The sequence below is a fragment of the Odocoileus virginianus genome, chromosome 1, assembly GCF_023699985.2.
Source record: "Odocoileus virginianus isolate 20LAN1187 ecotype Illinois chromosome 1, Ovbor_1.2, whole genome shotgun sequence".
NCBI classification, from domain to species: Eukaryota; Metazoa; Chordata; class Mammalia; order Artiodactyla; family Cervidae; genus Odocoileus; species Odocoileus virginianus.
In genome coordinates, this window is record NC_069674.1 from 45,897,751 (window position 1) to 45,911,596 (window position 13,846).

At 39.2% G+C, this 13,846-nt stretch overlaps 1 protein-coding gene across 2 annotated transcripts in view; it reads right to left on the reverse strand.

Annotated features, from left to right (window-relative positions):
- Positions 1–1,109: 1,109 nt before the first annotated feature.
- Positions 1,110–13,846, reverse strand: part of SPMIP4 (sperm microtubule inner protein 4) — a 40,969-nt gene continuing 28,232 nt past the window's right edge. For both annotated transcript variants that reach the window (XM_020877860.2, XM_070467650.1), the window contains 4 exons: positions 11,589–11,677; positions 6,164–6,338; positions 5,778–5,869; positions 1,110–2,144 (listed from right to left, as the gene is read on the reverse strand). In XM_020877860.2, the coding sequence (XP_020733519.2) occupies positions 1,341–2,144; positions 5,778–5,869; positions 6,164–6,338; positions 11,589–11,677 (1,160 nt within the window). In that variant the 3' untranslated portion in view covers positions 1,110–1,340. The remainder of the gene's footprint in view (positions 2,145–5,777; positions 5,870–6,163; positions 6,339–11,588; positions 11,678–13,846) is intronic.

Sequence of the window (13,846 nt, forward strand, 5' to 3'; positions counted from 1 at the left end):
TATATATTGAAATCCTAACCCCCAAGATTATTAGGAGGTGGGAGTCTTTGGGAAGTGATTAGTTTCTGCCTGCAATACAGGAGACCCCAGTTCAATTCCTGGATTGGAAAGATCCAATTGAGAAGGAATAGGCTACCCTCTCCAGTATTCTTGGTCTTCCCTGGTGGCCCAGCTGGTAAAGAATCTGCCTGCAATGCAGGAGACCTGGGTTCGATCCCTGGGTTGGGAAGATCCCCTGGAGAAGGGAAAGGCTACCAGTTCTGGCCTAGAGAATTCCACGGACTGTATAATCCATGGGGTTGCAAAGAGTTGGACATGACTCAACGACTTTCACTTTAGTTCATGAAGGAAGAACCTTCATGAATGGGATTAGTGCCCTTAAAAGAAGCCCAGAGAGATCCCTTGCTTTTATCAAGTGAGGTTGTGGTGAGAAAATGGTGGTCAGTGAGGAAGCAGAGCCTCACCAGACCCCAAACCAGCCAGTGCCATGACCTGGACTTCCCCACCTCCAGAACTGTGAGAATAATGTTTGTTGCTTAATAAGCCACCTAGTTTGTGGTATTTTGTCATAGCAGCCCAAACAGACTAAGACACCATCCTTTCTTGCCACAGAGTTCATCAGTTACTAATTAAAACCATTTCTGGATCTTTGCAATAAAATCATTTTTTCTTCATAAAAGAAATGGATATGTTTCTCTATCAGAAGGTGAAAGGAAAAGAAACATCTGATTTAGAACGTGTGTGCATGCAGAGCATTTTGAGTTTTTTCTTTTCTACTAACTTATTTTGTCCATGTGTTTACATAAAGGAACAGGGCCCACATATTTATTAAGGTAATTTAGTTTGTAGAGTTGTCAGTCCCTCAGTTAACTGAGCTTTTGAATTTTGTCCTTGTACCTAGTGTGATTGTATACAAATATTTACCTATAGGGACAGTGTCCATATATTTATTTTATTAAGGTACTACTATAGTTCGTATAGACATTTGTCAATTATCAGGAATTTGAGTTTTTTCAAAATTTTTTTGTAAAATTTTGTCACCCATTGTTTATTATGATTTGGAAAAATTCCTTGGCATATTATTTGAAAATGAGATTAAAGACTATAAATTTTTCTGGTTCTATTTTATTGCCAAATTGTTAAACTTTTGAAGAAGACAGAACATCACCTTTTCTGGGTTCTTCTGACCAGACCCTAACTTAAATACCTGAAAACATAAAGTTCATTAACAAGCTCATTATGGCTTCTCCAGAAAACAGAATCCAGCAATGAGGAAGAAATTCTGTTATATTTTTTCTTTTCTTGCAAGAAGCTGGGTTTTGAAGGGAAGGATGAGTAGCTCAATTATAGAAATAATGGGAATTATGGCCATAGAATTGGTGTCTCTTCCCCGAGTGCTCTTTATCCCTCAGGTCTTTATAGTCTTCTAGAACCGATGTATGGAAACGTTTTTGTGCACCAGTTTTTGAAAAAGTGTTCTTAAGCTCCAGCAGGTCCGTTTGAGGTTTGGCCACTCCAGCTCTAGGAATCCAACCCAGGATAGGTTTTGTTTCTTCATCATCCTCCATATTCAAGGTCAACTGTTCTGGCTTACTTAAAAAGTGTTCAAAATCAAAAGTTTTCAAGTCTGGTTTACTTTGTAAAATATCAGGCTTACTAAGGCTAACAGGGTTTTGGTACACATTATACTGATTTAAATGTTCATAGGGAATGTAATGATCTGGGTTACAGTAAGGTATAAGTTGGGGTTTTAATGACAGCTGTCTCCAGTACAAATCTTCAGTCTCTTTAGTATCTGTGATTTTTGGAAATGGTTTTATGTCGTAAGTATTAGCCAGATCTTTTGTTGGGTAACAGGATGAGAGTGCATAGGTAGATAGCAAGCTTTGTTCTTCCTTAATCTTTTCTTCAATCTCGTGGTTTTTATGTGTCACACCTGCAGGTATGTTATCACTCAGAGCCATCATTTCTGTAGAACTGGGCACAAAGGTATGAAAAGTACACCGAACTCGAGGGGTACAGTCTGGACAGGAAGGTGGTCTTTGCTCAAGAGTAGCCTCCAGAGGACGTCGGTTCTGAATCAGTCGGGCAATTCGTCCTTCCAGGGGTCTGGTGGGCCTTAAGGCAGGATGGAATTTTTCTTGCTGTGGTGGTAGGATAAAAAAGAGAAAATCAACTAGTTAATAGATCTAGCATTGTCAGGATATTGCACAAATGGCAGGTCAAAATTCATACCCATTTTCACTGTCTGAGCAAACACAGGACAGGTTGGAGTCAACACTGCAATGTTTACTGATATTTATTTAAAGACACTGAAATTTGGGTCCTAATAAACACATGTTTTTATAAGTAAAGGGCACATTTTTACTTGGCTATAGAGAAATTTTTCCATGTAGGAACTCTTTGTTTTCAGACTTTCCAAGATATAAAAGAACTTATTGGAATAAAACAGGTCATATTTTATGATGATGTCTGTCACCAACAGATTATGTTAAAAGTTACATGCAATTATTTAAATCTCAGCCAAAGCCTTCTTTATTAGACTCAGGCAAGGGTTTTTAAACCTCGGTTGGTTGTATCAGAATCAGCTTTGGAGTTAGCAGAAAATAAGATTCCCAAGCTTGGTCCTCTGAGATTGTGATGCAGAGGGTCTGCAGTAGGGCTTAGGAATCTGCTTTCTTAATAAGCATCTCGAGTGATGCTAAGGCCAGTGATATGCTATGCTTGGAGAAACACTGGTCTGACAGGGGTTTGTCATAGCTGTGCTTCTCTTTTGAGATATTTGACAGATTGTGAACTCAATCATGTCTGGTAACTGCAAAAGCAATGAGTGTGTTTAAGGGGTTATTAATAGATATATGACTGGGGAGAAGGGTAAGAGGAAGAGGGAGGAGTTGACTTGGAAGGGGCATGAGGGGACTTTCTGGGAGGATGGTAATGTTGAATATATTGATAGAGGTTTGGGTTACAAAGGTGTATGCATTAGTCAAAACTTATTGAATGTATACTTAATGTTTGTGTAATTGTAATGAATGTATATGAAGTAAAGTGAAAGTCATTGGGTTGTGTCTGACTCTATGTGACCCCATGGACTATACAGTCCATGGAATTCTCCAGGCCAGAATACTGGAGTGGGTAGCCTATCCCTTCTCCATTGGATCTTTCCAACCCAGGAGTTGAACCGGGGTGTCCTGCATTGCAGGAGGATTCTTTACCAACTGAACTGTCACCTTAAAAGAAAAAACTAATTTAAGTCCAATCAGTGGTATGCATTTTTGAGGTTCCCTGTTGGCTCAGCGGTAAAGAATCTGCCTGCAATGCAGGAGGAGACTCGAGTTTGATCCCTGGGTCAAGAAGATCCCCTGGAGAAGGGCATGGTGACCCACTCCAGTGCTCTTGCCTGGAAAAGTCCCATGGACAGAGGAGTCTGGCAGGCTACAGTCCGTGGGGACCCCAAAAGTCGACTGAGCACACATGCACACATACACACTAACATGCTGAATGTTTAGGATGAAGTGTAAATCTGTGATTTACACTGAAATGCAGAAAAAATAAAGTAAATTTATCGATGTTTGGAGTAATGGCAAGATAGATGTGTGATAAAATAAGTATAGTAAAATGCTACAGCACAATCTAGACCATGGGTATACAGGTCTTAACTGTAAAATTATTTAGACTTTTCTGTATGTTAACATTGAACATTTGAACATCTTTATAATCTGTTTAAGAAATAAAACTAAAAACAAATGAATGTGTGACAATGATGGAATTATAGCAAAGATAAAAATAAGAATGGTGAAAATATAACTCTAGTTTGGAATTAGAAAAAAAAAGGACTTGGGAACAGCTTTTTGAAACCTAATCTATTCATAGTTGGAAGAGTTTCCATACTGTTATCAACAAATTTGTTATTTCCTTTAGCTAGTCAGGTTTGAGTAGATACTATGAAAACAAGAAAAAAATTTCTTTGAAATACACTGTTAAATTTATCACAAACAAAAAAGTATATATCTTATTTGATGGTATCCTTATATGCAAGAAGCAGACTTTAGTACCTTTATTCTACAAAAAAATATTTCATATACATATTTATCACCAGTAAAACATGCCTTCTCAGACTCCATTATTTATGTTTCAGTTAGAAACCAGCAAGAGTCACTGAAAGTTTCTTTTAAACTTCCAACTATTTTAGGCATATTTTATCTTGTTATTAATAAGAAATTTAGGTGTTGATTTACTTGTATGATAATTGGGCATATAATATACTTGACAAACATCCTTGGTATAACTGTACATGTATTTCCTTGTAAAAATTTTAAAGCTGCTTCTTGAGGGGCTGAACTCTACAGGCTTAAATCTGTGGAAATCTGGACGGCTATTGAACACACCTGATGATGTCAGAGTATATGTATAGTCTTCTCTAGCCTTAGAGAATGTTTGTTACAGGTGAAAAATAGAGAAAATTAAAAACCTTTTAGTGAATGATAAGGCTTAGTCTGTGGAACTACTTCTAATGTTATGATTTATTATATCACTCTGAGAAATATTGAAGGTATATAAAGTAAATGTGTTCATTCAGTCTAAAAAGAGTTCATGTTGACATACCTTATCATTGTTTTTTAGGTGTCTTTCCACAACGTACATCTTTGGAAATATTAATCTTGTTGAAAAAACTGAGTTTTAGAGGATAAAATTTAGGTCCAAATAAAACAACATAAATGTATCCTATTAGGTCATTTTATTTTACTTGCATAATTAAGCTAAGAGATTATAACTTCTATCACTAAAGGGCTTGATCATTTCTTTTAGGACATTTCACATAATCAATTAAGAAATCTCTTATTATTTGCAGAGAATTTATTGGCTTTTGTTTGTAATTCAGCCAACTCTCAATTATTGTGGATATCAGAAGGAAGCCTTTATTTCTTCAAAAGCAGTGAAAATGTGCAAGATATAAAATATGCAATGATTCACAGAATTTATTAAGAATCGCATTTATTACTAGGTAAATGTTCATAAACCAATTCCTTTGTAAATTTTAGTAACAGTAGCATAGTAGAAAATCTGTGAAACAAAATAAAACAAAAATAACCCAGTACTGTGATGAAGAAAGGACTTAACAGCTAGCGCTAGTGGTAAAGAACCTGCCTGTCAGTGCAGGAGACATCATGAGACATGGGTTTGATCCCTGGGTCTGGAAGTCCCCTGACGGAGGGCATGGTGACCCACTCCAGTATTCCTGCCTGGAGACTCCCATAGACAGAGGAGCCTGGCAGGCTGCAGTCCACAGGGCCGCAAAAAGCCGGACACAACTGAGGTGACGTAGCATGCACCCATGTGATGAAGATAAGAAAACTTGCTTGTTCTTCAAAATAGTGGACAAGTTCGAATCAATTCAGAATTAACTTCTGAACTGAGTTAAATTTTCCCTTTGCGGGCTTGGTCACTAATATTCAGGAAGCAAATAAAAAGTGAGTGAAGCAAGAAGCAGCCCAAACCTAGATGTGTGCGTGCATGTGTGCACAGTCACATCAGTCGTGTCTGACTCTGGGACCCTATGGAGTGTAGCCTGTCAGGCTCCTCTTTCAACAGGATTCCCCAGGCAAGAATACTGGAGTGGGTTGCCATGCCCTCCTCCAGGCGATCTTCCTACCACAGTGATCGCACCCACGTCTCCTGCATTGCAGGTGGATTCTTTACCCACTGAGCCACCCGGGAAGCCCCCAAATCTAGATACTTCCCCCCTAAATAACTGAGAGTTGACTGCAATTACTTACAGGCTCTGGGTCAAATCCTATCTGTCCAGTTAACTCTGCTACCTCCTTTTCATGGTAATCATCCAGTTCAAGGGGATTCATGGGCCCCAGACCTTAATGGAAACATCACATCTTATTATTTTGTTAAAGTAAATGAAGAATGCTACCTAAATTTAGACCTTTTTTATAGAAACACTTACCTGTTCCCTTTTGTAATATAATTAGAAATGATAAAAAATGAAAACAAACAACTTTCTAATTACCCTCTAAGAGGAACTTACCACCCACCTTATTCCTATTGCTACTTAGATTAAGAAATCAGGGGGAAATATTAGAAGATAAAGCTGTAATAGCACTTGTTAACTATTCTAAGTTTGTTCTTTTTACTCATTAAAGTGAACTCGTACCTGTAAAGTCATGATTATATGAAGTGATCCAGTGGGACCTCTCGAGATTTCTTCGTATGTTGTCTTCTCTTAGAGAAGTAATAGGGTCCCATGAGTTTAAAGAAGTGTTAGGAGCGAAGGTTTTAGGTGGTTTTGGGTAGAACACTGGCTTGTTTTTCTCAACACATTTAGGAAGCTAGAAAATGAGTATAAAAGGTCATTGCTGTTAGAAAAGATCATAATACTTTTCCTTCATTAATTACTAAGATTCTGCAACTGTAACCTAAACTGTATTTAGAGTTAAACACAGTATTTTTATCAAAGGAGGTCCTTTTGAAAATTCCTTTACTTTAGCAGGGCGTCTGAAAGTATACTTTGGAGAAAGGCAATGAAATTTTATTAGAGAGATAAAGGACTCTGAGGTACAGCCAAAATTGTGTGCGTCCTACTTCTCCTTCCCTCCCTAACATGACACTATATGATAACATTTGTGAATTTCTGATGAAGGCTAACTCACTCAAATGCAAATAAAAATTTCATTCTGTAGACATAACTGCTTTACAAATAGACTTTTATATTTCCAAAAGGAGATATGCACATAAAAGTGAATGAATGGGTTCACTGTTGTCTTTTTGTTTACTTAGAAATTCACTTTTTCTCAGATTGATGATTTTCAATACATATTTACAGAGCACCTACATGTGTAAGGTAGTGGCAGACACATGGATGGATCAGAAGCAAATCTTGTCATTGAGGAGTATATTGGCTAGAAGGGGAGATAAGGCGTGAACATAAATGACTATAAGATGGACAGCAACTCTTCGCTACAGGAGAAGTTAAGATAAAATAATTTGGAAGTTCAGAGGAGGGAGAAATTGATTCCAGCTGAATAGGGAAGTGGCGCTGGAAGCACAGGGTGGGAGGAGACAAGAGACCATCTTAGGTGACAATGCAGAAAGTAGGCCTTGAGTGGCCTGCAGAGATGGAGAAGCTAGAGGAACAGCAGGGGCAGAGATGGGGTGGTGGGAAGTGTGGAATAAATGTTGCTTGAACCTTGTGAACTTGTCCTTATAGCCAGGCCCACCCTTAACATTTGCAGGTCCTGGGATTTGAGTACAATGAGAGCCCACATTCCATTAGTCTAAATAGTTCAATTTGTAAATCAAGCAAATAAACTGTTCAGTAAGTATGTTTCATTCTCCTACCTTGATAAGATACTTTCATAACAACCTGGAAGACCAGGTTCAAATTTAGACTTCTTAGACTACTGCAGGTCTTCTTAGACTGTCCCAAGTATTGCACTGGGACATGGTGGTTCAGAAGGAGCCAACTGCTGGCCCCTGGCCCCTGACTGCTTTCTTACCTCACTTTCTTACCCCCACTTCCACCCCAAACTATGAGGTGCCTTTTATATGAGGGTACCTATCCCTTAAGTTCAAGTTCCAGATACCTATTACCGCCCCCCTTCCAGCACACAGCCACCTCTTGGCCACCCATTTGGTCTAGAGGGATAGAGTAGCTTGGCAGCACTGTCAACCCCTGGGAGGATGGAGCTGGGGAAGAGACCCCATAAAGGGCCCGAAACTGGGTTCAAAGCCACTTGTCGGGGAATGCAGTCCAGCATCAATCTGGGGCAAGAGACTGGGGAGCACAGGTTCAGATGGACACATCCTCTTGTTCCCATAAACTTTCTGCCCCACAAGGAGGGGCACAGTTAGCCAGAGCTGGGCCTTATAAAGCACGGGCATTCTAAAGTTCCTGGGCCTAAGGGCAGTGCTGCTCACTGCAACACTGTGAGGTTGGAGGGAACCCCATTTACATACCTACAGTAGTCATGATAAAAGCCACTTGGTAAAAATCTGTCTCAAGAAGTATTAAATAACCAGCTCTATAAACCTTTCATAATTATGTGGCCTGCCTATCCCAGGCTAAATAAAGCCCTCTGTATTTCTTTATCATGATTTGCAAAGCCAGCTTGTTTCAAATATTGTTCTGAGTGGCAAGATTAATTCTGTGTCTTAATCTGGCCCAAAGAGTTGATGCTTTTGAATTGTGGTGCTGGAGAAGACTCTTGAGAGTCCCTTGGACTGCAAGGAGATCAAACCAATCAATCCTAAAGGACACCAACCCCAAATACTAACTGGAAGAACTGATGCTGAAGCTGAAGCTTCAATACTTTGGCCACCTGATGCGAAGAGCCAACTCTTTGGAGAAGACTCTGATGCTGGGAAAGATTGACGGCAGGAGGAGAAGGGGGCAACAGAGGATGAGATAGTTGGATGGCATCGACTCAACGGACGTGAGTTTGAACATACTCCAGGGAGAGTGAAGGACAAGGAAGTCTTCAGTTCTGGGGTGCTGCGGTTCATGGGGTCGCAAAGAGTCAGACATGACTTAGTGACTGAAGAACAACAATTTGGTCTATCTAACAGCAGGGATCTATGAAATGCAATCACAGGCACAAAGGAAGAAAATAGGGAATGTAAGATTTTATTGTAGCCTGAGTTATCTTGGGAAGAGTTTAAGGGGTCAGGAAACTTTTCAGAGTGGAGAGTTAGCCAGTTTTTAATGTGTTACGTAATGTAATACTGCCACAACAGTGACAGAGGGATTGTGGAGGATCATTCACTCAATAGGTATTTATTGGTTGAATATGGGGGCTTCCTGGTGGCTTAGATGGTAAAAAATCTGCCTGTAATGCATGCAGATCAACCTGCAAACCCAGGTTTGATCAAGGCTCAAGAAGATCCCATGGAGAAGGGAATGGCTATCCACTCCAGTATCCTTGCCTGGAGAATTCCATGGACAGAGGAGCCTGGCGGGCTGTCGCAGAGTTGGATGCTACTGAGTGACTATCACTTTCACTTTAGGTTGAATATACTATTCACAGGTGAAAGTTAGGATCTGATATGGAAGGTAAGTACAGAGTAGAATTTCCAATTTCTGAGATGTTAACATCTCAGCAGACACTCTGAGTCTACAATGGAGTATGTTAGTTGTTTCAGTTCAGTTCAGTTTAGTTGCTCAGTCGTGTACGACTCTTTGTGACCCCGTGAACCGCAGCATGCCAGGCCTCCCTGTCTATCACCAACTGCCAGAGTCTACCCAAACCCATGTCCATTGAGTCGGTGATGCCATCCAACCATCTCATCCTCTGTCGTCCCCTTCTCCTCCTGCCCTCAATCTTTCCCAGGGTCTTTTCAAATGAGTCAGCTCTTCACATCAGGTGGCCAAAGTATTGGAGTTTCAGCTTCAACATCAGTCCTTCCAATGAACACCCAGGACTGATCTCCTTATGATGGACTGGTTGGATCTCCTTGCAGTCCAAGGGACTCTCAAGAGTCTTCCCCAACACCACAGTTCAAAAGCATAAATTCTTCAGCACTCAGCTTTCTTTATAATCCAACTCTCACGTCCATACATGACTACTGGGAAAACCATAGCCTTGTTAGTTGTTTAGAATTTGGAATACATTCTCAGAGGAGGAGTGCTATATAAATGGTTGTTATATTCCCAACAGAGCTGATAAAAATCTATGAAACTTGTAAATTATTTAATAAACATTTACTGAATACCTGATACAAGCAAAACTATGTGCTAGCTTTTAAGTGCCCTGGGCTAGGCACCAAAAACTCCATAAATTGCAATAAAATAACAGGAATTAATATAGTCATAACATGTTAAAACAAAGCACTATATATAATGTGTTGTTTTAGTCTTGAGTGGTGGGGCTTACTGAGGTTTAATGGAGAGACGAGGTCTATTATGGAGAACACTTTGCTCTTTGGAGAGACATTAACATTGGGGACACATTGGATCTTTATTGGATCATATTTCATGTTATTGTGTCAGCACTGTTTTTACATTAAGAAGCCATGATTAGGAACTTTGTCATTTGCATATGAAATGAATAGAGGACGGAGAGCAAATAAGACAGTGGCAGAGATACATTTCTTTGTTATCTAGTTAGGACTTTGAAACAGAGAAAGTTGAAGGCATAAGAGGATGCATGGTAGGAGGAAGGCTACCTGGGACAGAATGGAGGAAAAGCAAAGGCACCAAGACAGTGAATAGAGAGCACGCCCATTAGAGAACAAATGGCAGATATAGCAGGAACTAGAGCATAGTTTTCCTAATTTGGTTCACTCTCTGCTCTGCAACAGAAACAATGAGGGTTGAGCTGAGCCTTGAAGAAAGAGCAAGTCTGAGATGACAGAGAAGACAGCATTTCAGGAAGAGGCAGTGGCCATGAACCTGCTCAGGGACCAGCGAACAGAGCCAGGCTGTGAGAAGGAAGAGAGGAGGGAAGGCCAGAACCAAAGGGTCATTGTAGCCTTAAAGCACTGGAATTCACACTCAGGTAAAGGGGTGCTAATCAGGATTGCCAAGAGGGGTGACACGAGTTACAGCAGTATTTTAATCAGCAGGTAGAAAGGAGAGGAATTGAAAGAAGAAAACTTCTCATATTTCTAGGTTACTTTGACACAGATTTTGCTTGAAAGAATAAAAGTCATCTAGTCAGATAGATGATTCTTGAAGGATTTTTCTTGACATATATAACTTTACAAAAAAACAAACAGGAAATTGCTTCATAGATGACTGTATGACATTGCAATGACCACACTCTGGCCTACCACAGTAATCTTTCCCAGAGAAATTCAAATGTTTCTATGTTTCCATCATTATTTCTTGCCTACTTTACAGACTACTAGATGCAAGGACATAATATATGGAAAACATTTGGCATTGCCCCTCACAAACTAACTGACCAGTGAATGTTAGCTATTATTATTTTCAAATATATGTTTTCCTTCATGATTTCAAAGTGTTCTCTTTTTACTATGTGGAGTCATGGTACAGAGGTTAAGAACAGACACTGGAGTCTCATGAGCGTGAGTTTTATGATTGTGAGATAGTTACCAACTCCTTGAGCCTCAGTTTCCTCATTTATAAAATGGGGATGATCATACTAACCTTTTGAGTGTGTTGTAAGGGCCAAATGACACCTTATATATAAAGAAGTTAGGGTGTAGCAATTTCTTAATAAATGGTGGCTACTGTTTTATTTTTGATTCTGCACAAAGGTACTACTGTAATTGGCACATTAAATTGCAAATCTTTCTGTAAACCTCCCATTTACTCTATGTATATTCGAAGTTACTTGATATATTATGAATCATAAGAACAGAGTTGCAGAGACAGTGAATGATCTACAGTCCTCGTTTACTTCATTTTGCAGGGAACTTTTTATAAATATGGAAATGTTACATAAAATGTTACATAAAATCAGTTAAGAAAACAAACAAAAAATGTGAATCATGGTCAAAATCTCAATGTTTCCATCTGTATAGAAAATAAAACTAATCTATCTTTTGGATTTTTATAACCATAGAAAGCAAAAGCATCTTTTACTTTGTTTTAAACACACATTTAAAAAGATACTTACGTCAAAATATACTTGCTGACCTGGCCAAACCAATGCTTTCTTCTTGGAATCCGTTGGAAAATCAAGCAGTTCATATCTGTAAGGGTTACCTGAAATTTTCCAGAAAAGCAGCCTTTTAATTAATAGAATTTATGGCTGCAATAAATACAAACAAGATAATAGAGAGGAACGCGGGTGCACATTTGAGCTTTACAGTTATAGCTCTGTTTGAACTCTTGCCCTTAGTAAACACATGTGGGCCACACAGAGCAAGAGTGAGTCTTGAAGCCTGGTGCCTTCAGCAGATTGAGGGGGCAGCAGTCCAGCTCCTTTCTTGTTTTTTGTTTTTTTAAAGGTGATTTAAGTAAATCCTAGGAAAAGGGATTCTTAGGTAAATCATAAATCTCTTCCTAGATACTCTCTTTGGTCTCTGAAGACTCAGCAAATACATTTCTATACCACCTGTTTTAGATTTTCTCTGTTTAAATATCACGAAATGGAGTGAGTACATGCTTACCAAAAGAAGTATTTAAATAGAACATTTAAAGAATACAACTTTTTAGGTATTGGTGGTAGCTGGAGAAGCTTTACCAAATACAGCCTGGCTTCCCCTGGTCCTATGATAAACTCCACATTAAAGCATGCTCTGAACACCCATCACCATATGTAATAAGAACAAAGGCTGGCATTTAGTGAACACTTATTATAATGTTAGTATTATACTGCTAGTATTATACTGAGTGCTATGAGGAAGGTACTATTATTTCCATTTTAACAAATAAGGAAATTGAGGCACAAGGAAAATCAGCAATTTTCCCAAGGTCACACAATGAATAAATGCAATAATTCAAATTTAGGCAATCTGGTTCTAGAGCTTCTCTCTTAACCTAGATTCTATTTATTTCCAGAAAAGAAGAGTTAAAATAAGTGGAAGAGTAGAAAATCCAAGGTAGTACTAGTTCCTGGAAAGGTTTTATTTATTTATTAGGGTTATTGGGGTTATTATTATTATAATAATAATAGAGAATAATATACTCATAACCCTTAATTAAGGGTTGACCAGTTAGTAGATGCTTGAACCAGAAGATTAAGCTGGTAACTTATTTCTTCAATACCTGGTCTACAACTGCAGTGAAAAGTGTTTTTGTAAATTCAACACATATTTGTGTGATTTCTTCCTAATTGTATGCACTTCATGTAATTTCAGAAATAAACTAATTTCAGTTCAGTCGCTCAGTTGTGTCTGACTCTTTGCGACCCCATGAACCACAGCATGCCTGGTCTGCCTGTCCATCACCAACTCCCAGAGATCACCTAAACTCATGACCATTGAGTCAGTGATGCCATCCAACCATCTCATCCTCTGTCGTCCCCTTCTCCTCCTGCCCTCAATCTTTCCCAGCATCAGGGTCTTTTCAAATGAATCAGCTCTTCGCATCAGGTGGCCAAAGTATTGGAGTTTCAGCTTCAACATCAGTCCTTCCAATGAACACCCAGGACTGATCTCCTTTAGGATGGACTGGTTGGATCTCCTTGCAGTTCAAGGGCCTCTCAAGAGTCTTCTCCAACACCATAGTTCAAAAGCATCAATTCTTTAGCCCTCAGCTTTCTTTATAGGAAGAAAGCTCACATCCATATGACATCCATATCTCACATCCATACATGACCACTGGAAAAACCATAGCCTTGACTAGATGGACCTTTGTTGACAAACTAATGTCTCTGCCTTTTAATATGCTATCTAGGTTGGTCATAACTTTCTTCCAAGGTAAGTGTCTTAATTTCATGTCTGCAGTCACCATCTGCAGTGATTTTGGAGCCCCCCAAAATAAAGCCTGACACTGCTTCCACTGTTTCCCCATCTATTTGCCATGAAGTGATGGGACCGGATGCCATGATCTTAACTTTTCTGAATGTTGAGCTTTAAGCCAACTTTTTCACTCTCCTCTTTCACTTTCATCAAGAGGCTCTTTAGTTCTTCTTCACTTTCTGCCATAAAGGTGGTGTCATCTGCATATCTGAGGTTATTGATATTTCTCTCAGTAATCTTGATTCCAGCTTGTGCTTCATCCAGCCCAGTGTTTCTCATGATGTACTCTGCATAGAAGTTAAATAAGCAGGGTGAAAATATACAACTTTACATACTCCCTTTCCTATTTGGATCCAGTCTGTTGTTCCACGTCCAGTTCTAACTGTTGCTTCCTGACCTGCATACAGATTTCTCAAGAGGCAGGTCAGGTGGTCTGGCATTCCCATCTCTTTCAGAATTTCCAACAGTT